The following is a 25,299-nucleotide window of genomic DNA, read 5'->3' on the forward strand; positions in this document are numbered from 1 at the left end:
TCTGGTGTCAGAATCTTCATGTGGACTTGCTCCTCAGCGGTCATGATCCCTTGTTTGTCGAACCCTCCGGAGCCATGGTCAGTTAGTTTAGCATCAATTAGAGGCCCTTATTTTGTCTTCCCGTGTTTCTGGCAGATCTGATTCCCTCTGCACCAGTTCTTCTAGGAGAAAGAGATAACACTGGATGTCTATAGTCACCTAGAAGCCGAAAGCTCCCATGATGAGACAAACAACCGGAATTCTCCTTAACCAGAAATCTGAGTCCACCTGTTATTAATACATATTTTCTATATACCTTCTTGTTGTCATGCATGAATAAAAAGGGGGGATAAACCTTCCTATATTTTATATGAGTTTCCTGCTGCTTCTACCAAGACACTAAGCACACTTGATTTTTACAGATTGGTACAGATAATGTTTGGGAATTTGTCAAAAAAAAAAAAAAAAAAAAAAAAAGGAAACTGCCCTCGTCCCAGAACATTTAAATAATGAAGTCACAGTACTTTCCCCCTAAGTTTTAAACTACCTTGTCGTGTGTGGCTTAAGGAAGTCCTTTAAGTTAAAAATACTGTAGGTGAGCTGGGCGGTGGTGGTGCACGCCTTTAATCCCAGCACTCAGGAGGCAGAGGCAGGCGGATCTCTGAGTTCGAGGCCAGCCTGGTCTACAAGAGCTAGATCCAGGACAGGCTCTAGAAACTACAGGGAAACCCTGTCTCGGAAAAAAAAAATACTGTAGGTGTTTTGAGCACGTAGTGGTCATTCAATAAATGCAAGTGGAATTAAAATATAGAAACTTTGAAAAAGAAGGGGTAAAAATCTATATTTTTACTAGTCTCTATCCATTTCCTCACATCCATTTTCTTTTGAACAACTATTAAAGCTGAATATTGTTCTAGAAATTATTATCCTTTAGCTCACAAATTGCTTCTTGTGGCCCGCGTTAAGAGCTTCCATTGTCCTAAGTCTTAATCTGTAACGTGGAGTCTTGTTAACTGTCACCAACCCGTTCCCAGCCCCAGCTCCTGAAGCCTTCCCTTCAGGGCTTGTCATGTTACCCTGCTCTCTTTCTACAATTTCCTAGAGGTCGCCTTCTGTCTCCCTAGCGGTGACCTTTTTTACACGGTGCTCACATGTCAGGAATCCCCAAGATTCAAGCCCGGTGCTTGACTTTCTCAGTTTACGCGTTGCCTCTAGATCTCAGCTGTGATCATCGATAGCACCCTACGGGGCTGGGCCTGTGACTCCCTGGTACAGAGCTCAATCACCCCTTCATCTCTGTCTTCAGGCTGGTGTGTTTCACAAGGCAGCTAGTGAGATGCTCGCTTCGGATTTTCTCTCTCTAAGCTTCGTGTCCTTCCGCTAGACTTTATTCATTGCCCGGGCCTCCATCTCTAGTTGAGGCTTGGAGGGTTTTTGGTTCTCGGCCAGTGCCACTTAGAGAAGAGCTATCAAGACAATGAAAAAAATTTTTTTAAAGTGATGGGCAAGAAGATGGTAAAATAACAGTAACTTGAGTTTAGCCTGGCCGTGGATTTTAAGGGAAAATTGAAGAATAATCATCTTCAAGTTCATGAAGGGCCCTTATTACTGAGAAATGGTGGTATCTGTTCTTCACTGCTCTACCGATGATTCTAGTGAAGGCACTGGCTATAAATGGTGACTTGAGAGGGAGACTCTCAAAACAAAGTAAACACTGTCATATATTACTTGGAAAGACACGGCATAGTACGGCTTCCCAGAAAATTAATTTTTCAGAACACAGTGTTAATTTTCACGAACTCTATCTGAGAGACATCTTCAGCCTAGATCATGAATTATGTCTATGTCCAGTATTATAATTTCGTGATTTTATGACCAAAATATATGGACTATAGAGTTTATAATAATGACTCGAACTATTATCAATGGTGGTAAGTGCCATTAGGTCACAACTTTTGTAATCCAAAATGTATGCCCTTTAGTGGTGTGTGTGGGAGGGATTGTAGAAGCAGGGAAGAAAGAAGAGAGATGCAAGAATTACGTCATCACAGTCTAGATAATGTAAATGTCTGAGCAGTTTTCATTAACGAGGCTTTTCTTCAGTCTGGACTGTTTGTTCCTAGTGGTCCATCCATCCCCAAGGCAACATCTACTTAGTACCAAGTTTGTTCATGTTAAGGAGTTAGCAGAGGAATTGTTCATTTGCCAGACATTTTCCTTACCCAATGATCTGCATCTCTGTGATGTATTTATGGTCAGGAAGGAGTTAAGGACAGGAAGACCAGCAACAGAACGTGTTTGAAGATAGATAGAAAGGGGTATTTATGGAGCTCAGTGGGAACACACAGCAGGACACTTTGTCTGGTCTTGGCCAGTCAGAAAAGGCTGAAAGGAGGAACTTCCTCTATGTCACATGGTGAACAAGCTGTGATTGGTCGTGTAAAGAGCAGCCATGAGCATATACAAAGTGATGTGTAAAAAAATGCTTCATGTTCACAAAACAAAAGAACACACTCATAAAACAAAAGAGTGTATTACAAACATGTTTTAGTTGGCTGTTCGTGAAAACACCACAAGCCAACCCAATGTCGATTATCTATATTTGTTTGGCAAAGATCCAGAAATGATCAGTACTATTGATCCTCTGGAAATTTTTGATATGATAAAATTGAAAGGGTAAGCATCAAAGTTTCTATGACTTCTGTGCTACATTAACTACATGGAGGAACTGGCTGCTACTCTCATCATGACAGGCAGCAGCATCTCTGACCACACGCATATCTCCTTCTCATGAATAAGTAGTTCTTGGTTTTCCGAGGCAAAGAAAAATACTTGTAGTGATGTATGTGAATTCACAGACATGCTGCCTAGTGTTCTGACATTAACTAAGATGGTTCTGAGGCCAATGTTTTGTGGCATGGGAAAGGGGGTGGTGGAAAATGAGTAGTCCAGATTGATGACATGGCTGTTTAACCGAAGTCATTCATTCATTTCAGATGTTTAATTGAAATCATTCATTCATGTTTATTTATCACATCTCTATTTATTAATCTTGAACCATCAGAGAATGCATGCAAAATGTTCCTCCAGGATGTATTCCAGTTTGCCAGACCTAAAATGAGGTGGACCCCAGTAGGTTGCCATGCATTGATAGACACTGTCATCCCTGGGTGGGCCTGGGAATTAGTATTTCTGCCTACACTCAAATGCTAGCGATGAAGGGTGCTTCTTCCATATTGGCCTCTCCTGCATTTCTGGAGCCTGGTGGTTCACCGATGGAGTGAGTGAGGTTCTATACTTCTCTGTACTGGAGACAGAGAAGTATATCTTTCTAATGCTGCCTTTGGGTGGTGTTTGACTTCGTCTCTCAGTTCTTGCTATGCTCAGTTTCTGGCGTCCCTACCCCTACCTAACTCCTGCTGCTCTTTGAATTCCACTGGACGCCTGCCCTGTCCAGTGCTCCACCAGGTAGGAATGATCCCCCATCCTCACCCTGTTCTCCCAGACTTGGAAGCTTGCCAGTAAGGAGGCAGGAACTCACCAAGCTGTTTGGAGAGAGCACCTTGCTTGATTGCCTCCTGCAAGGAATCCAGACCTCGCCACACACCCAAGCCCTGCTTCCTCCTCTCCCCTGTCTGTACAGACTGGCAAGGACCCAGAAGGCGGCTGCCCAAGGTCATCTGAATTAAGACAGAAATAAGACCAGGGTTTTTTTTTTTGGTACACAGAGGCATAATTATTGCATAGCCAAAGGGGGAGTTTCAGGTCTTTATTGTGTACTGGATTTAAGATGCATTTGGCTTCTTTTGGTAAAATAATTTAATGGCTTTGAAAACAAAGAGGCTTACATTTCAGAAATGATTTCTCTTGTGGTTGTTTCATATTGGTGTAAAAATAAATATGTATATTGTAGGTGGAATTCCTGTTGGGTAAAGAGTCACCTAGATAGGATACGGGTTCTTTAGATTTGTTTCAGAGACCCATGAAAAATTATGATCTGGCCTTCCTCTCAAGACTGTTTTCAATGCTTTATTTTTGTTTTTGTGCATTTGGCCCTTGAACTTTATTAGAAAAAAATTGCTTGCCAAAACTTGAGATAGAAATCTAAAATTTTATGCCCAACACGTGACCAGAGTACTTGTATAATGATTATGTGCTAATTGATGTCATTATATATCAGCTATTATATGTGTCAGTATATTGTAATTTTGATAACAGTTTCTTTGACATATTTATTCTAAAAAAGAAAAAAAATATTTTTAAATAAGGGTAAAATTCTTAGCAGAATCCTTCTGGTGACAGATACTGCTACATGATAATCTCTAAATCAACATTTAGGAATGTTTTATGATCATTTTGTTCCTCTACAAAATTTGCAGCTTGCAGACGACACTAATATTGGCACACCTTTCTATTCACTCTCTTGAAGTACTTTCAGAACATGAGAAACGCGGTATCAGGCCTCTTTGTTCCCCCACCTAAGAGCCATAGATTATCGTTTGTAAGCTCGAACGTCATGTTTTAAGGTAGGTGATGTAACTTGTCTCGATACATTTGGCTTCGAAAGTGAGCAACACATTTAAAACCAGTTTAACCATTGAGTCAAATCTGTGACTCAATTTTTGGATTCAGAAGCCCTCACCCTTGAGACTTAGCCTAAGCCCTGGCACCCTGTAAATAGGTGTATACACTCTGAACCTCCTTAGCTTCCAGTATCTTTCATCTTTAAAATGGAATAGGATGACTACTCCCACTAACTCAAAGGGCCTTAAAGAATTTCAGTGGGATGTGTCAGGCCAGGGTGTAGCGTTGGCCTACAACACCAGTGGCCCTAGGTTTGATATCCAGGACAAAAGCGAAAAATATATGCACCAGATGCTCAACATAATGCTGTCATGACATGCGATGGTGTAAGTATTTGAGTTTTGTTTTGTGTTACTGTTGCGGACGGTCTGGTTGTGGTGCTTACTAATTATCGGGGAATGGACTCACCCTACTTTCAGCTGCAGTCTGACTCTTCAAGGCTCCGGGCCTAAGTAGGGAAAGACCAGAAGCACTTTGAATATGAAGCTAAGTTAGTAGCAGTTTGAAGTAACAGCTCATTCAAGGGTCCTTTAAAAAAAAAATACAATTTGCTTTGATTTGGTTTGGTTCATGCATTTTTAAAAATCTTCCTTGTGGTGTGCAGTCATTAGGGTTTTATGCCTAAAGAACTGAATTCAGTCATAAGTAAAATTCATTTAATATTGCAAGTATGATTCCATGTGGTTATTTATTCACAACATAAAATAGCCACATATTTCAACATATTTAATAGTGTCTGCTCGCGCAACGGTAGGGAATTCTGCAGATCCGCGACAGGAACTACTTGAGCTGTGAAAGGCAGTATCCGTAATGCTAATTAACCCCAGCATCATCAATATGGCAAATGATGGTAGAAGAAAACAGGAATTGAATTTGTGCCTTTTGCCTGCACATTTTGCTGTGGGACTCCTTGGTGGACTCTTGTATTTTGAAGGGTTGTGACTGGATGCATGGATGAGTGTGGTCATAAGACCATGATTTTCCTTGGAAGGTATATGTAAGACCCATTCTTCATGTTTCAGCATAGGAAATAGTTTAAGAACATCTCCTCTGTCTCCTCCACATCGGCAGCTGCTGCCACTATTCAATCTCTCTGAAAGTCAATCCTTGATAATTCTCCAGAGATACTGTCTTTGTCTAATTTGTAATCATCATTTTTGCATTCAGAAAAGCTAGAAGTAGATACACATGTAGGATATTTGCTATATAAAAATTTGCCTAACCTGGATCTGATACTTATAAGTGGGCATTGCTCAATTAGCATTTTAAATTGGAATTTTAATAAATGCTATCAATCAGTGACCAATTTGCATAGCATTTATCTGGGGGAAATGAGCGTGCCAAATATCGGTTTTCTTAAGATTCATCTTGCCCCAAACTGTGATTTTATTTAAGCCCATCAGACCATCCATTCTTCCATGAGAACGTCCATCTTCCCGTGCTCTTGTGTTTTGGTCCAGTTCTGCAAATCTGTGGTCATCAAATTCAAGAGATACATTTCCCAAGGACATACAAGCCCCTGGGTCTTAGCAAATGTGACTGTTCAGTGTTCTGCCTAGTTAATTTCTGTAAGACTCAAGGAACAGCATTTTCATGCTCTGTTTTCAGGTTATACAACGTGTATTTGCAATGACTTGGGGCTGTCCACCCCGAGAAAAGTCGAGCATTACAAACTCTGTGAAATGATTCCTTTCAAAACAGTTGATTGAAGAAAGTATTTATCTAAGAGCTTAAAATTTTTTCGGTGCCCTACAAAATGTCTATTGTTCTCCTTTTTGACCCAATTTTGCTACAAGAGAATTTCAGAACCTTGAAATAACTTCAAATTTTAGACTGTCAAAGGAATGTCTAAATTTTAAGTAATTGCTTTTTGAAAGTAACTCCTATGATATCTTAATTAATGATATTAAAGGTCAATTAAAAGATATTAAAGGCCAATTAAAGATTCTCTATCCTGATCACTCTCAACAGTCTGGAAGAAGGTGTGTTGGGTGAATCACGGTGTTTGCAAGGGCCTTCATGATGACAGGGAAGAACAGGAAGATGTAGACGCTTTGCTTAAAATATGGAGCCTCAACAGCTCTTTCTAGGTCTGATGAGGAATGTCTGAGAAGGGAAGTTCTCTATAGTCATAGGTTTGCATTCACCTTCTTAGACCTTTCAATATAAGACACGTCAAAGCTGAAGTCAAAGTAGTAGTCCTCCACCCCAATGCAAAAAAAAAAAAAAAAAAAAAAAGACAAACATGGCTATTGTCGAATGCTGGGAATATGGAAAGTGATTATCCTTTTTTAGAAGAAAGGGGGAGTGGAAGTACGTGAATTTCTTGAAAAATAGAGGGGGGGGAAGGATAGTTTTTTTCCTACGGTATTGTCTTTTGGGGTGTGTTTGTGTGAGTGTGTGAGTCTAGGAAAGTTAAAATGCAAAATGAAAACTGGTAATATATTGATTAAAATGAGTGTTATAAAGTGTTCTAGTTTTCTTTTATATATGTATATATACATATATGTATATATGTGTGGAGAGAGAGAAGAGAAGAGAAGAGAAGAGAAGAGAGAGAGAGAGAGAGAGAGAGAGAGAGAGAGAGAGAGAGAGAGAGAGAGAGAGAAACTGTAAGAAAACAGTGGTAAATCTAAAAATCCTTGAACAGCTAGCCATTCTCGGCATGGTGGAGCTAAGCGTTTTGAAGGGATAGGAAGGTAGAATGTTCTCGAAGAAGGAGGAATTAAAAGGAAGGCGGGACATTGGACCGGAGGCAATGAAAAAAAAATGATGAAAGTGGAACCTAAAGAGAGGGACAGTTTTGCAAACAAAAAAAAATGTAAGCGCAGTAATATTGAAGCATGTTTTATTTTAAAGTAGAGCTGGTTAGAACACGTTAGCTGTTTCAGATCAGGTTAGCCAGCCCTGCACTTCATTCAGCGCTCATACCCCTTGATCTTAAGCATTCAGTCCCAGGGCCTCTGGTGACTGTCCCCAGCATCAGGGGAGGAGGGGGCGAAGGTGTCGAGCACTAGGGCGCACTGCCGCCCCTGCGTCTTCGCAGGGCCGAGAGTGGCTGAGCGCCGTGACCGAGGCCCAGGGCGAGCGCGGGCTGCGCGGGTCCCCGCGGCGCTCCCAGGCGACACCCACCCACGCGCTGCGCACGCCGGGCCAGGCGAGCGAGACTCCGGACGGCGCGTGGACTCCTCCCGCCTGCAGGTACGAGCTGGCGCGCGTCTGCCGGGACTTAGTTGGGGCCGACCCGCAGTGAGGTGGCGGTCTCCGCGGTGGGGTGGGGTGGGGTTGGGGATGCAGCCGACGTGGTGCGGGAACGGTGGTGGAGCCGGAGTCGGGTTTCGGGATGCCGGAGAAGGAGATTCTTTGTAAGCCCGGGAAAGTAGTGCGGGTGGAGAATACGGACGCTTCTAGCCTGCCGAGAGCAGTACGGGAGCACACACTGCTGTCTCGGGGTGTGCGCTCGTGTGTGTGTGTGTGTGTGTGTGTGTGTGTGTGTTCACGCGTGTGTGCAGGGACGGCCGCTCCCTCCAGGGTCTCCGGAGCAGGTCGGCCGAGCAGTTTGCGAGCAGTTTGCAGTCGGCTCCGGCTCGTGTGTGCATGTGTGTGCGCGCGTGTGCCTGCGGGAGCGCGTGTGTGCGTGCCTGTGTACAGGCTGTGGCGAGTGCCAGGCGGCGGCCCGGCCGCGGCGGGGCCCGGCCCGAAAGGGTTAAGCGTCGCCGCCGCCCCCTCGGCGGCCGGGTGTAAACAGAGCAGCTTCAGCCTATCACGTCTGGCTGCCGCTCGCAGCCGGAGCCCCGAGCCCGGCGCTGTAACGCGATCCGCTCCAGACCCAGGCAAGTTGGCAGCGCCGGGCTCCGCTCCGCACGGCCACGGCGAGGGCGCGCGGCGGCAAGGTGGGTGAGCGCGGCCTGGGCGGTTCCACGCGCGGATCCGAGTGCGGCTCCACGCTCCCGGGCGCGCGGTGGCTGCGGCTCCGCGGTTACCGCGGTCCCCGCGGTGTGGGTCCGCTCTCGGTCGCCCCCGGTGGCGTCGGGACGGGAGGAGGCTCCGCGCCGGTTGGGAAGCGGTGCAGAGGCAACATTAGCATCTGAAATGAGGTGGCTATTTTTTTTAACCCCCGAGGGGCCTGATTTGAAAGATTTAGAAGAGGTGGAGGCAGAACTTTCCCGGATACTCTTCGTCACCCGGAGTGGTGCAGGTAGCCTCGGGGAGATGGAGTCTTTTGTTCCCGGTATTTTTAATTAAATGGATTTCTAAAATGAGTAATATACAGTCCTAATCCACGAGGTAAAACTGTCTTTTTCTTCTTCTTTTTTTAACCTCCATGTGTTCTTTGACTTTGCCATATATCTTTTGGAATTTGTTTGGAGCAAGTGTTAGCGGTCATGATTTTGAATAATTCATGTCAGCAATGTTTAAAAATCTGCTTCGAACGTAAATGAATCAACCTTTTGGTTCCATTAACCGAAATCCATCATACTAATTGCTTAATGGGGGGGAAAGGTACAAAATAAGCTTGCTAATTAAAAGAGCAGGTTTTTTGCCTGCGAAATACTCTTGTCCCTTTTTGTCGTGAGAGAATTTTAAGGAGCACGCAGTCTCCAAAGAAATTGAACTTCACAGATGTGCCTCGTTGTAGATTACTTCTGTGGAAAAAAGAGTTGTGGGATAGTTGGGGAAAACTTATGCAGTGCTAGCGAAAAAGGAATCATTTGCCTATTTGTGTGTGTGTTTTAATAAAACAAGGACCTGCGGCAGCTCCCAGAATGAGAAATCACATTTCCGCCCTCTCATGTGCTAGCGTGTATCTCTGCAATATCTTATAAATGATCCATACCGATGCATGTGCCTGTGCCACAGAGTCGTTTTGCCTCTGAAAGCCTCCTATAATCAAATTTAGTGTTTTAAGATGGTGTAGTTGCAGATTTGATCCCCTTCCCCTAAAGTGGAAATACTTTCGGTAATTGAAAGCAGATTCCAGTCTGGCGTGGTGCAAGCCAAGGTTTTCATTTTTAAAATAAACCTTTTGTTCTCTGCTTTTAAATGTTTCGGGGAGCCATCCAGAGACCTCTGTGTGCTAATTATTAAAGTAGCTCTTCAGAAGGGATTGGAAATAGCCAGAGAAGGCATTTTAGAAACATGCTAACTTAGAAAGCTACCCTCTCAGTAGGGTATTATGAGTGCAGCCTTCACACTGTCTGTGCCCCACATTTCCCCAGCAGATTCTCAGGCATTCAAGAGCAACTGTGATGTCTAAAACACACAACCCCCATCCAGAGCCCATGTGTTTACAGTTTAAAAACTTGGGGGAATTTTTGTGTTCTCCCATTTTTAATCCTGTGATTTGCACAACCTAATGATGAATTTAAATCCAGTGGAAAAGTCTGTTTAATTTAAAGAGATGTTGATTACATGCTAGCTGATAGACTGAAATTAAAAAAAAAAAAAAAGATTGCAGGTTGTTAATCTGGTTCCTGTCTCATCTCTGGGGACTGAGTGTTAAAAGCTTTTCTTTTCTTTCTTTCTTATTTTTTTTTAAGGACTGAAATTAGGATAAATTTTAAACAAAGAGTCACTTGGTCTCCTAGCTGAGAAGACTGAAGGGGATGGAGACATAAGCCCCTCACCTACAAGGCTTGGACTCTAAAATGAATTATGGAATCATGATGCAGGAAGTTCAAAGAGTTACACTTTTACCAATGATAATTGAGATCAGAAAGATAGAGATATATCCTGAATATTTAACCATTGGCTTTTTAACCCGTTCCACGGGTTATTAATATAAGAGAGTGTGAAGAACATAACTCGGGGTTTGATTTCTTAGAAAGCACTTGGTAGCTCTGTTTTACCCTTTTTTTCTCATCTCCCAGATAGGACTCTTTTGAACACATTTTGATCGGTTTGAAGTGAATAACTCATCGTCATTTAAGAGGTCCTCGGTTACTATTTCTCATGCAAAACTTCTTTTATAAAAATCATTTTAAAAATTATTAGGAAAACATTTACCAAAAAAAAGCCCACCAACTTTTGGCAGTGTTGTGCCACACTTCATAGATACCGATGGTCTACTGTATGGCCTGATAAAAAACGTAGTTTTTTTTCCAAAGATTTAGGGAAAGAAAATTAGCATGGGTTCCATCGTGGATTTCTGAATACTGATTTCAGATAAAATCCTCATCTAAACATTTAACTTTTTTTTTGTTGTTGTCTTTCTTTTCCTACTGGTTTTTATGCCCGTCCATCTTTTTACTTGGCCAGGGGGTGCATGGGATCTTCTGTCGTGCGAAATAATGCATCCAATTTATCATGGGACGTCTGTCTTTCATAATGTAGACAAGTGGCAGAGGAGGCACTGTCTGAATACAGTGATCTTGATAATTAATGCCATAAAATAAATTAAAATGCTGTATTCCAGGTATTCATTTCCTTAAAAGGGGCCACCAGAACAGCGTTGCTAAGCACCCATCGCCACTGCAAGCAACAGAAAATGACCCAAATTAAAGAACCTGCTCTACGCTGTATTCTTGTATTTTCTAGCGTGCATTTCAAAGGGTTTAACAAGGCTCATTCAGTTAGTACAGAGAAAGGGACCATTTTCAGCTCTGATCAGCAATTAAGAGATCGAGTGCTGGAGCATCAATTCTGTATGTTTGTCATTTATTTTGTTTCCTGGGCTTTAATTAAACAATTGTTAATAAAGATTTTTAACAAACTACCCTTCTATCCAGAAGTAAGTCTAAAAAGTGGACTGGTCATTTGTTTTAAGTTTCGACTTAAATTTATTTTCTATTAACTTTTCCTCACTTTAAAAAAAAGTCTATTTAACACTCCTATGATATATTACAGCTTCACTGGAATCTCTCAGTCTGTGCAAATACCTGTCTGTGTCTACGTACACATTCATTTAAATTAAACTTTAGCTGCAAATGTTCTGGCTTAGCTTAGACATGAGTACCTTTGCAGCTATCAGTTGAGAAATTGGTAGCCTTACTGAACTTTTGGGTGTTGTGAAAATGGTACCATGAAGGAGGAGACATGTGTTGAATTAAGGAAGTAAACAGGCTTTTGTTTTTTAACCTTGAGTGTGAGCAGAAATTTTGAACAGTTATGGTTTAAGACCCAAACCAGAACTAATAGAATGTTTAATTTAAGATTGAGATTGTCTGACCAACTGGTTCTTAGCTAATACAACATAGTTACAAAAACAGAAAAGAGCAGAAGATTATGGGATGTGGGAAACTGGGAGAGAGGAAGAGGAGGATTCCAGAGGTTTGGGTTAATGGGATTATCTGGATTTTGGCTGTATCTCAATGATCTGGACAGGTCTGAAGCATCTAAACATAGCTTTGAAGTATTCAGCCATAAGTGCTGTTTTGGCTGTGATTGTCTGCGAAGCATATACACATCCTGAAACATGGATATTTCAATGCCAAAAATAACAATTTGATTCTTTCATCCAAAAGAGATGGTTTACATTAGGAACTCATTCTATTTAGATGTATCAGGTTATTTGGCATTGCGGGTTTCTCTTACTGTAGATAATACAAAATAAATAAAATTTGTATGACTTATTGGAGTTTTGTTTAGAATACAAAGTTATTGGAATGCTGTTTTATACCTGAGGCCTTTCTTGAAGTTTCCAGCAGTTTGGAATACATAGTTTGGTTTTTGACATGTCAAACTTTTTTTTTCTCTTTAATAGAGATAGAATGTATAGAAATTACAAATACATCTAGCAGGTTTGAAATTATGCATTTTAATATTTAAGAAACCAGCTGCTTAAAATTTATGTTTATACATTGATTTTAGTTACAAACCTAGCTGCTACTTCCAGAACCCATATTTGAGATCTGAAATCGCTACTTTTAATTTTCACTAAATGTCAGCTTAAAAACTACCCCCTTCTCTGGTATCCCAGAAATAGTTTGTGTCTGAGACCTTAGATGGCAAATTAACTTCACAAGGGAAAAACTAGTTGAACAGGCAGACATTTGTGGACAGGTCATATTTAAATGGTAGTTAGGTTTGGGAAGCCGCATTCTATAGTAATTTAGAGGAAACGTCTCTTAAACATTATCATTCCCCTCCCTCAACATTAAAGTAAGGGGAGGACCAGCTGCCAAAAGGCTCATAAAAAGAAGCCTGAACACCTATTTTTTAATGCCTTTTCTTTTAGATAAAAGAAAATCACCTTATACAACAAATTTAGCATGGTTAACCTTCTCTAATTATTTAACCATTATTTCACTGTACCTCCTGCCTAAAAGTTGTACTTAGTAAAGTGGACACCTGGCTGAGCTCTTAAAAGTTTATTTGTCCTTCAATTCCTGCGATAGTAGGGGGCAGTACATCTCCTTAATTATCTTTGTTCAGGGAAATGGTGAAAGGCCAGGGTAGTTAAACAAGGCCATTTGGATTTGTGAGGTCGAAGTGAGAGGCAGGGAAAGTGGCTAAATGCATTATCTTATTGAACGCACCGTCAGTAAAGCGACCTTGACGGAGGTAAGAAAGGCCACGTGGACATTTTTGTGACAGTCACCCGCTTACTTCATCCCTGACAGGTTTTCCTATATTGGCTTATCATATTTCCTTCTTTATATTTTATATGTTTTATGCTCTCCTGTTGTAGAACATCAGGCCGAATGGTGAAAATTGGAATTAGCTTCTTTTTGAATGATAGTAGATTTTCCTTGGCAACTTTATTTCACATACATTGATACATGTATGGAGAGCTAGCCCTTCATTAAACTTGAAGGCGATCAGGCTGACTGGCTATTTTGTATTTTCTTTGAAAGGGTGATGATGATTAGTCTCTGTGCAAAGAAGTTACTAGTTTACTACTGCTCAAATTGTGTTTTAAGCTATTAGTTGGGACTTGCCAACTTCAATTTCTGCAGTAGAGAAAAAAAAGATGTTTGTTCTAGCAAGTGCCTGAGCAGGTTTACTCTAAGGCTGCTCGGGTTTTAGTATCCCTGTTGCTGCTACACTGGAGTCGCCACTTCCTGTGAGAAATTGAAACAGAATTGTCAGATTTGTAGTTTAGATTTCCTGACTTCGTTGTCGATAGTCTTCTCCTTGTGATGTATTTTATATCAAGTCTAATAAAACAGAGTTCTTACTTAAATACTTGAACGTGTATTGGTCAATGGCAGAGGAGCTTTATTAAACACAACACAAGACATAGGCTTTGGGGGACTTTACTTGAAGCAATCAAGTGTAGCATGTAGGAGTTTTGTTTCCCCAGCCCAAGAGTTACTTATCGGAGGTTGGCTTATGCTTTCCATTTTACTACATTCTCTTTTGTTACAGTTAATCAAAGCTAAACACAAATCGTATCACAAGCGAGAAAAAGGGGGCTTGCTGTTATCACATACCTGAAATGTTATTTCAAGCTTTGTTGGAGATACTTCCCTATCATGCTATGAATTACGTAATACTCAGATCTCAGGAACTCAAAGCCACTAAAAATAGCACCTGCAGGTTACATCGTTTTTTAAAAAGTCTTGGGTTTATTGCATTATTGTGTCGTAGTGTATTTCAACTGAGTTTTCTGCTATTACCGCTCCTACCCTCCCATGGAAGGGCCCAGATTCAGCCCGTATTCATTTCTGAGAGTGTTTCTCCAGTTTGCCTCATGGTTGCCTTGCCTTCTGTCTGTCTCTCTTCCAGCACCATCATTACAAATATCTTTCCAAAAGTCTTCATGATCCCACCTCAGCCTCCATCGCTCTGGTGATTCCACCCATGTTCTAGCATTTCCACAGCCTTTGTGCTGTGTGAGCCTCCTCTTACTTCATCGATCTGTCAAGAGCCTGCTTGCCTGGCATTTGTCTCTGAAGCCTTTCTTGATTGCCTGGGGCAAAGCCTTCTGTGCATCCATAGTATCCCACACATACATGCATGCATATATTTGTACATGTGTGCATATATACACACATGCATACATGTATATATATATATACATATATACCTGCACACACATAGCACTTAGCATGTCGCAATCATAGTCCTCTGTGTATGCTTCTCTCTCCCCCACCAGGGGACAAGTTCTTTCAGGTTAGAACTGGGTCTTACTCATCTTTACAATACTGCATCAACCACGGTGCCGAGACAATGGTTGTCAGTTAGATGCTTCTTGAATGAATACACTACATACAGTTGGATTTCTTGGTGACGGCAAGTCATTGTGAGCTCCAGTTACTCTATGGGTTAAAGTAGTAGTTTCCTTAGATGCTATCGAAGGCTAGGTATGCCCTGTCTAAATGGTCTCTCTTGACCATGCCCACAGTTGTTAGAAAGTCACGTTTTTTTGAGCTTTTGCTGTGCTTAAGGTTTTATATATACCATTTCACTCTCTCACAACTGTCCCCAAACAGGAGATGTCCCCATATTACTGATAGGAAAATTGGGTCCATGAGTAGTAATGGCAGACAGCAATTTGAATGCTGTCACTGCTAGCTCTATACCTGCACTCCTGATTACCATGCTGTTAAGAGTTCCCCACCCATCTAGTTGGGGGATCCCAACCCATGGCTTCCAGCATTCCCACTGAGCACTCACCGAATTCTTTTATTGACTCTTTAAGATTATTTCTGTAGTTCAAGTTCTGAAATGAATTATAAAAAAGGGTTCACTCTTTCCCTTTGCCATACGCTCGGTTTTCATTTCTTATTACTGCGCCATTAAGCAACCAAGATGATTTCGTTGGTGTTACTGTAATTTATGCATAAAATAGGAATAGAAAAGTTCTGACTCTTCTCAGACCCAGTCTTATTAACTTTCTTAGTTTGAACTTCATGGAAGCCTTTTTGAATGGATAGGATACCCTGTTTCTTTGCATTTTGACTCAAGTGAGATTTTTGAATAATTGAATTTTGGGAAGGCCTTTTAAAAGAGGATCAGAGAGTGGTAATAGTACATTTGAATAAGGAAAAAAAGAAATATCATACAGTTAAGACTGATACAGACACTTAGTGGGGCTGGAACAATCCAGAACTTTGCGCATCCTAAGTAGGCTTACACAGGTTATACAGCTAGCGCTGAAACGGTGATCTGTCTTTGAGAGAAGACTGTAAGTTCTTCAAATGAGCCTTGAACTGGCCTCTAGCAGTTCTCTGGCATCAGCCTCCTGAGTAGTGATGGGTCACCCTTTTGGGGCTGTAATAAATGACTTAACTGGTAACATTATCTAATTATCTAATCTGTTGCTAAGTAAGGTAGTGAAGATGGGCTGGCTAGTTTGCATCCACTTGATGTAGACTAGAATGACTTGGACATTTTCTTGATTAATTATTGATGTAGAAGGGTTCAGGACACTGTGAGCAGTGCCACCCTGGGGCAGGTGGTCCTGGGTTGCAGAAGAAAGCAAGCCATGGAGTTCAAGCCAGTGAGCGCCATTCCTCTGGTGGTCTATGGCCTCTGCTTCAGTTCTTGCCTTGAGTTCCTACCTCGACTTCCCTTGATGGTAGGCTATCAACCGTAAGCTGAAATAAACCATTTCCTCCCAGGTTTGCTTTGGCCAGTGATGGCAGCAACAAAACTCAGACTGGCACAGAAGATGTGTTCTTATTTGTTTACGCGTGCGTGTTAATGTGTGTCTGCACGTTTGTGCACAAGCCTGTAGATTCCACAGATCAACGTCAGTTGTCCTTCTTTAGAAGTCACCAAGTTCTACATGGGAGCTGGACTTGTCTGTTTGCCTGCTCTGTGACTCCAGGAATCTTGTTGTTTCTGTACCACCAGTACTAGAAGCCACCACTCTCCTCTGCTTTTTAATATGGATGTTGAGGTTTGAACTCGGGGCTTCTTGCTTGAATGGCAAGCATTTTACTAAGCGCACTGTTTCCTCTACTGGGGAAGCTATATCCTTTAGAATTACAGTTTGGAGTAAGTCAATACGTCAAAAGGACTGGGGCAGAAATGTAATTTTTTTCCCCTTTATTTCTTTTTTTCCTGTTAAAAGAGGCAAGGACTGCTATTCGAACAGAACAAGAGACTGAATTTCTATTCTCTTGCCCTTGTGAACAAAAAGACCACACAATTTTTAAAAAGCCAATATAACTAACTTCTCCTATGAAAAATGAAAATAAATAGAACTGGAGACCTTAGGAACCTAAAAGAATGTTGAGAATGACTTAATTCAAACTGCACATTTGTTAGCACGGCTAAGGCCTATTAGCAGTTGCAGGAGTTTGCTTTGATAAACCCTTGTGTATTTACCGTCTTCTTTCTCTTCCTTTTCCTGCTTCTTTTTTCTTCATCGGAGTTTGAACACGGGGCGGGGGGTGGGGTGGGGTGGGGGTTGCACAGGCTGAGCTATAACCGGCCCACTTGATTTTTGTTCTGAAGCAAGGTCTGGGTTGCTGTGTGGCCCTGGATGACCTCATACTTAGAACTTTCCTGCCTCAGTTTCCCTAGTGCTTGGACCACAGATGTGGACCACTGTCAGGCTTTGTGATAAACCCTTTATACAGATGTTTGATTTCCAGAGCAACTCATGTAATTGAATACTCTTCTAATTCCATCTCGTTAGAGACTACAGCCCAGTGAGAACCCAAACAAGTCGTGTTTTATCCCTCGTGGGAATGGCTGTATGGGACCCACCACCCTCAATATGTAGGCTATTCCTGAAGTAAACAGTTCCCTTACTCTTTATATTTTATGTGAGACTTGAAGAGATTAAGTAATTTGCCTAGAGTTATCGAACCACTAAATTGCCAAAAGAGATAAGAACTCAGGTTCTGCATTCTACTCAAATTGGTGTCCTTCCTCAGCGTCTCCCCATAAGCTCTCCAGCTAGGATTTGCCTGGGCTTTTGTCCTGGCTTTACATCCCCTTACCTTTCAACCATGAGCAGCGATGTGAAGGCTGTGTAAAATGTTCTATCAATAATGCCGCCATTGACGTTTGCACAGGTCTCCTTAGGTGCTCAAGGCAAACAGTTCCTCTGGCAACAAGTTCTTATTAAGGGAGCCAGTGTTCTTTTAATGTCCTCTTTATGTTTTTAATTTTGTGTTTTTTTTTGTGAGGCACGATTGTAAATAATCATCTATGGTATAGCTGATGGCCATGGCCACTCCCTGATTAATATCCAACGATGATTAGCATCATTGATTAGAAAATTAGTAAATTATGCCCTCATTGACATTTCTAGCTCCCATTTAGTAGCTTGTTTACTTAATTGATAGCTAATGTGTTTACTTTTAAAAGCTATTGACACATCAAAATAGTATTTATTGAACCTGGCAAAATGATAAATTATGTTTGTCTTTATTCCTTTATTCCCAAGGCTAATGTATTGGTGGTGGTCTTGTTTGTTTGTTTGTTTGTGTATGTGTGTGTGTGTTTGTTTCTTCGTGTTGTAATGGTTTTAGTCTGCGGAGATCCTTTACCTAGGACATCAAGTAAATTAGCGTAATTGCTAGGAAGCATGACCTTGGAAAAGTGGCTTGATCTTACCAAGCCCACAAATGCTTTTAAACAAAGTGGTATCTAGCAGAGGTTCTGTAGGGTTTCTTCACTTGATTTGAAATTCTTGAAAGAAAAAAGTAACTTACAAACAAGGAACGCGTGCATTTTTTGCCATTATTCTCATACCTCCTCCCGTCGTTTTCTGTGCCTGTTTTATACTTTCTCTAAGGTATGGTCCAAGAAGTGAGTCCCTGGTGGCGTTTCTTTGTTGGTTCCACTAACTAAATGAAGAAAGGCACCTCTGGCGGGGAAGCTTAAGGAACCGGTGTTCTGCTAACCAGCTTTCAGGGCAGTGGCTGCTCTGTGCTTTGCAGTATGGTTCCTCCACTGGTTCCTAAAAAGAAGTGGCTGTTTTCCTTATGAAGAAAAGATGATGGCCCCATGTTCATTGCAGTGCAGTTCCCAGATGGTTTCGAAACCATCCTTTTGAAATGGAGTTTGTTTTTAAGACACGGGGATAGCTCTGGTTCCATAGGCACGCCTGGGGGCTTATCATCCTCCCAGGCTCAAGGCACCAGTATTTGGCTATTCCCAAAAAATCACATCAATTGTCAAGAGAGCGTGTTTACCACAGTTAATTATATTCAGGAAAAAAAAAGTGATGACAAAAGCCTTTTTCAAAGAGAAATTTCAGTATCTTACTGAGAAAAGACTTCATTTGAGAGAGGCCCTAAGTTCTGCCCTGCTGCTTTGAAGGCAGTAAGAGTCATCTGGATGAGTCATAGTATATAGTAAAAGGTTTACATTTTTAAAATAACGCTTATACGGAGGGGATTAGGGGTTGGTGATGGGTGGGTATGTGCACGTGGGTACAGGTGCCCCTGGAGGGCGGAGACGCCAGATGTCCTGGCCGTCGCAGAGCCCAGCGCGGGTGCTAGGATTGCAGCATGCCTGTACAAAGTCTCACCCAATGAGCGATCTCCCTAACCCCAAATTCTAGTCTTTGTGGGAGCTGAACTTCAGTACGTTATAAACCTTGTCACATGACACTGGGAAGGACTGAGCCAGGATAGTGCCCGTAGTGGTCAGAACATTTCAGATGAGGGTTTCAGAAACTAAAACGGTGTAGCTGTATTAATGTAAGTCATTTATGCACGAACTCCATAGCCTTTTGAAATGATTAAGGTCTGTGAATGTGCAATCGTATGTTTGAGTTCTTTATAAGTGTATTTAAATTTCATGCATATTACGTTTCATACAAAAAGCAAAGCTTAGTGTTCACTTGAAGCTCATGGTTAGAGACAGGGAATTTAAGATATGTGCTCATCCATAAATGGAAAATAATTGTTTGCTTTCATCTCTGGTTATCAACATAGACCTCTGATCTATAATTTTTTAATTTTTAAAAAATAAATTGTATTTATTTTGTATGTAGTTATGTAACTTGTTAACATGGTAGAGAGAATGTACATGTTGTGTTTTGTGGGTTGTGGTCAGAGGATAACTTCAACAGTCAGTTCTGTCCTTCCATCCCGAGAGGACCAGGGACTGAACTCTGGTTAGGCTTGGCAGCAAGCCCTCGTACACACTGAGGCATCTCACTGGCTATAGGTGGACCCTTCTGCCCTCGCCCTCAGGCCAGTCCCCAAATAACCACACAGAGACAATGTTAGTTATAAATGCTCAGCCGATAGCTGAGGCTTGTTTTTGGCTAGCTCTTGTAACTTAAATTAACCCATTTCCATTAATCTGTGTGCTGCCCTGAGGCTCGCTTACCTCATCTTCGAACTCCCCAGGTTGCTTCTTCTGCATCCTGTCTCCTGGCTCCTCCAACTCTACCCTTCTCCTCTTCCCAGCATTCTCTTAGTCTGGTTCTTCCACCTAATCATATCCTACCTAGCTATAGGCCAGTCAGAATCTCTATTTAACCAATGACAGTGACATATATTTACACAGTGTAAAGGAATATTCTACAACTGGCCCTGTATCTGATTTCTTACAGTTAATATTAAGTATCGATACTGATTAATATTTCACTTTCCCAGAAGTTAGACATTTGTATTATATGTATATTTTTCACCTCTGTTGAGACAGAACATGAATAGAATTACATATTCAAAATTTTATATGTACATTTATGGAGACATAGAGACATAAAGTCGATAGTAGTTTTTTTTAAAAAAAATTTAAAAAGTGTCTTTGGGGTTGGAGAGATGTCTTAGTTATGAACACCAGCTGCTTTACCAGAGAACCTGGATTCGATTCCCAGCACCAGCACGGTAGCTCACAACTGTTAGAACTCCCAGTCCAAGGGAATCCAGTGACCTCTTCTGACTCAGAAGTACAAACAAGTGAACATCCATACACCTCAAATAATATTGAAAATTCTTAATAAAATAATATCCCTTGTGTATATTTTGTAAAGTGCTGCCCTAGCCCTCATCTTAGGAATACTCAGTATTATGTCTTGAAAGGGACTCGATGACATTTATTATGCTAATTCCCTTAGTGTGAAGTGGAAGCTCTCTGAAACAAAGACAACCAGTTCTAAATTCTGATAAAAGGACAGGTCTTCAGGTCCCCAGAACAGAACACTTTGAATATGGAATCAAGGTGAATTTGAAATAATGCATTGAATTATTTCTCTATTTCTTAATCCACCAATAATAAAATTTTTCTGTATGAAGCTTTTCTGTTTAGGAGAATTCTGCAATTACATTTAATTACACTATTATAATTTAGGCAACCATAGTTTGATAAAATGTCTCTGTCTCTAAATCTGGCCAGCATTCCCAAATAGATGTCAACCATGAAAAGAGCCCACTTGGACTTATAGTCAAAAAGAGTATACTGTGAGGGTCCAAGAAGACCCATTTATGGAAGACCCCAGACTCAAATATGCAAGAACAAAGAGCATTTCTTTACCAGCACGTGGGGTTGAACACCTGTACAAAATGGTGGTGACCCCAAGAGGGTCTGACTTAGGTCTTGTCCCTGAATGTAAGGGTGTTGTTGATTAATGGCCCTTTGTTGGGAGAGAAATCTGGTTTGCCCCTCTCAGAGAACTGGAACCTAAATTCCGTAGTAGAAGTGGGAAAGTTTACACCCTTAATTACCAACTGCAAGCTAGGGTATAGAGAAAAGGGGTGGCAAGAACGGAAGGAGAGGAATGGGAGGAGTCACATTTTATTTCTGTGAGATGAACAAGAAATAGCATTGGTCATTTACGCTGTTGCTCTGCAAACACACTGCATCACCCAGAATCTAACTCTTAAGTGTAAGAACAGATCTGTTTATTTCTATAAATTGAGTGTTGGGTCTGATTTCTTTTTATTAATAGCATTTTAATCCCAACAATCAATAACTTTCAATTATTATATATAATTATGCTGTTATTATTACCATGACACTTTTCTCTATCTAAAATTAGAAACTGATATGCTATGTTATTTTAAATACTTAATATATGTTATCATCCCCCCTCCCTTTTTTAATTTTCAGACAGCTGTCTGTGTGGTCCAGGCTGGCCCTCCAATTCCCAGTCCTCCTACCTGATTCATTCCCATGCTGGGGCTGGGATTGAAGGCTTGAGCCAGTCACTTGCCTCACATTTACTGCCTTCCTAAGGCGAGTCAGTTCATAAGTTTCAAAAGAGAATTTACACAGCATTTATTGGAAACTCAAATAATTTTCAGACTATTTAGGTTAATATAGTCCCAGTGTGTGCATTCAACCAGTCATTAAGATTCCAACAAACCAGACTTTTGGGGAGAAACACAGTATCTTCCCCATTGTATTTCCTGCCTTTTATTTTGTCTTTAGTACAAAAATAACCAGTTTTCTGATATCACTTTGATCTTATTCGTCCCATCATTGTTTCATATCCAGAAAGCCTGATTGAGGACATGGGCCAGTGACAGAGAGAAGCCAAAGCAGGGCACAAGATGGCACTTGAACAAGGTTTAAAAGTCGGAATGTGTGAGGCAGATTTGATCAGCCAGTCAGTAACCTACCTTGGGCATGAAGTTAGAGGTCCGAGAAGGGCAATGAAACCAGTGTATGGAGGACTTTGAATCTTAAATATAAGTGTTTAGATGTTTATTAAGAATCCCACTAGGACTTTGGCACGAAGCAGGGATTCTGTTGGTTAAATCGAAAGCAGAAGGTAATAAATATATTTGCAGTCATGATGGACTTTTCTTACTGTGATCCTACTATTTCGTAACTTCTGTTAAATAGCTTAGATTTTACAGTTTGTGATGTAGGCTTCCCAGTGGCAAGGCCTTCTGTATGCTGGTATCCTTGGAGCGTAGAACCGCTCCTGGCGTATGTTTGCTGCTCAGTGAATACTTACTGAATTGGAAGAATGAGTCCACCAAGACCCTAGAAGATGAAATAACGCTTTAGTGCTAGCTGTATGTGGATAAAATATGACAGGTTGAGGGTTACAAATAGCACCCGGCTCCTAGTTTGGTGTTCGGTCACGTGCCCCACTCTCACACAGGTGCTTCCATTAGCCTAATTGTTTGCTTCCGCCTTTCCCAGCCTCAGCCCCGTTTCTTTCCATTTCGTTTCATCTGTGAAATCATTGCCAGCTCTCTCCTGCGTGAGTACGCGTTGCTTCCCTCTGAACTATCACCAGGTTGTATCAGGTTGTATTTACTTTCAGGCGGGGAGGGCTAAATCACCCCATCCTTCTGGAGGGGCTCCAGCTCCAGAGCCAGAAATAGTCTCTTCCCTTCTATTTCTGCTTTGGTTAGAAGGAAAAAAAGCATCAGAGGAATATACTCATGTTCTTGGACAGAAGTTGAAAACATGGAGTGAAATTATTTTTGTCAGATTGGAAAAGACCTCTTAACTCTGACATACCTCCTGTTTTTTCTCTCTTTGCAATTGAAACAATAGGAGTAGTTAAGATTTCTCTAGGTCTGTGGAGTGACCTTGCGAATTCATGATTAGCTCATCATCTTGCAATTTCAAAGCAAAGGGAAGGAAAATCAAACCGCTCTCCTGATTCCGAGTGACAGGCTTGAGAGCACATGTGCCGCACCGAGAACCGTGGTGTGAAAGCGTGGCGTAGGTAGCTCGCCGCTACTCCGTCCACATTTTCGTGTGAATATTAATTATTGTGTCTCCTGACGGTGCGTTTCTGTGTCTTAGAGCAGCACAGTTGACGGAGTACTTTAATCTAAGTAGTATCACGTGTGTGTGTATTTTATACTGACTTCTTTCCCTGAAAATAACACTTCTCATTACTAACCATAGTAACAAAGTGAGGAGTAGCAGGTCTTTTGTGGGTGAGGAAATCGAGCCCTGTTATCAACATGCAAGACTGTCACTGACTTGGGGTACCCTTGTTTAGATTAGAGATACTTCCGTCATATTTAAAAGGAGGGAAAAGGGTAGAAATGTGGTATGCTTTAAATAACGTGTTTCTCTAAATTGTGAGGCAGGCCTGCTCTACAAGAGCTAGTTCCAAAACAGGCTCCAAAGCCACAGAAAAACCCTGTCTAAAAAAACCAGAAAGAGAAAGAAAGAAAGAAAGAAAGAAAGAAAGAAAGAAAGAAAGAAAGAAAGAAAGAAAGAGAAATGAAGAAAAAAAAGAAAGAAATTAATTCACCTGTGACCCACAGTTCTGATGTTACTATAGCTTCTCGGGCTCAAAAATTTACAAATAACTGACAGCTCAATTAATTTCAAGGAGAATGAAGAATACTTAAGTGTGAAACGGGTTCGTGCTATGTCTGCACAATAAAGCCTACTCCTGGAAGTTTTTTCACTTAATGTCTTAAGAGTTGTAACATTAGAGCCGGGCGGTGGTGGCACACGCCTTTAATCCCGGCACTCAGGAGGCAGAGGCAAGTGGATCACTGTGTGTTCAGGACCAGCCTGGTCTACTGAGTGAGTTCCGGGCTTCCGGGCTACACTGAGTAAACATGTCTAGAAGAGCCAAAAAAAAAAAAAAAAAAAAAAAAAAAGGAACATTAAACAACAAAAACTTGGAGATGTTTCTCAAGATAGCTATATCAGAAAAATATGTTTTAATTTATTCTTTAGTTTTGAGAATTTTATCCACTCATATGATAAAATATCATTATACCCCCTCCCTACCTCCATCTCCCTCCATACCCCAACATGCTTCCTCGCAGCTTTGTTTGTTTTTGATGCCCTACTAAACACAGTTAGTGCCGTCCTTAAGTTAATGGGTGTGGGGCCAGCCACTGGAGCCTGGAGCCTCACCAGGGACCGTGTCTTCACTAAAGACTGATTCTCCCTCCTGCTAATTGTCTACAGCCAGTAGTAGCTCCTCAGGAAGTGGTGGGATCTGGATGTCATTCATTCCATCTGGGCCAGGATTTGGGCTGGCTTGATCTTACCCAGTAGGTCTTATGCAGGTACAGCCACTGTCAGATCATGAACACCGAGGCCACGTCCTGTCCGTGAGACAGCACGTCACAGGGTGTTTTCTCTCTTCCAGCCCTGCCGTTATTTCTGCTCCTCTTCGTGATCTTCTCAGAGCGTTGGAGGTGGTGGATGAATATAAATGTCCTGTTTAGAGCTGGGTACTGGGTCTCTTCTTCTCAGCACTTGGACCGGCTCTCTTATCTCTCCATTAACTGCTGACCACGGCCCTGGAAAGTGCCTCTGACCAAAGGCAACCTCGTTTTCATTGTTGATTGCTCTACTTTGACTTATTTCATTCCTTATACTTGTGAAATCATGCGTGTTTTTCTTTCTGTGTCTGGCTTATTTCACATAAAGTCTCCTCTGTGGGAAACAGTGGTCCTCACTTCAGAATAAGAGAATTCTCATTTCATAGTAAGAGCGCTGGAGAGCCAGAGTTGTAAAACCAAGGCACTTTATTTTTTGACCTTGCAAAGTCGGGCATCAGCCCAGAAGGGCAGAGGCACTGGCTGAGTCAGACAATGATCTTTCTAAGCCCTAGCACATGGCCGGTCCTCCCGGTTTTGAACATTCAAGAAGTACAATAGTAATCTTCTCTAGGTCTGCTCTTTGCCCAATCTCTTGAATTTGCGTCTTGGCAACAAGATCCGTGTATGGATTCTTATCCACCTTTTACGTTGGATACATTTGGAAATTTACGTGACGCATGGCCTTGCAGGCAAGGTTGCCAGAGAGTGATCAGTGTGGGGTGAGTAGTTAGACTCGCAAACACTAGCAGGAACCTGGTGTTCCCTGTTCATTTGTAGCTGGGCCTAAGCTGGCTTGAGACAGCTTTGAAAATGACTACAAGGTTTGATTTCTAACAGCGCCTTCCTCCTTCTCTCTTTTGCTCTTTGGTCTCATTTTCTCATTTATTTTAAC

General features: G+C 41.6%; 1 protein-coding gene across 1 annotated transcript in view; it reads left to right on the plus strand.

Annotated features, from left to right (window-relative positions):
- LOC119811607 (teneurin-3) overlaps positions 1-25,299 on the plus strand; it is a 378,529-nt gene that overhangs the window by 36,790 nt on the left and 316,440 nt on the right. The window contains 2 exon segments of the mRNA XM_042054919.1: positions 2,531-2,655; positions 8,215-8,456. Of these exon segments, the coding sequence (XP_041910853.1) occupies positions 2,531-2,655; positions 8,215-8,456 (367 nt within the window).

Source organism: Arvicola amphibius, chromosome 4, assembly GCF_903992535.2.
Source record: "Arvicola amphibius chromosome 4, mArvAmp1.2, whole genome shotgun sequence".
In the NCBI taxonomy this organism is placed as follows: Eukaryota; Metazoa; Chordata; class Mammalia; order Rodentia; family Cricetidae; genus Arvicola; species Arvicola amphibius.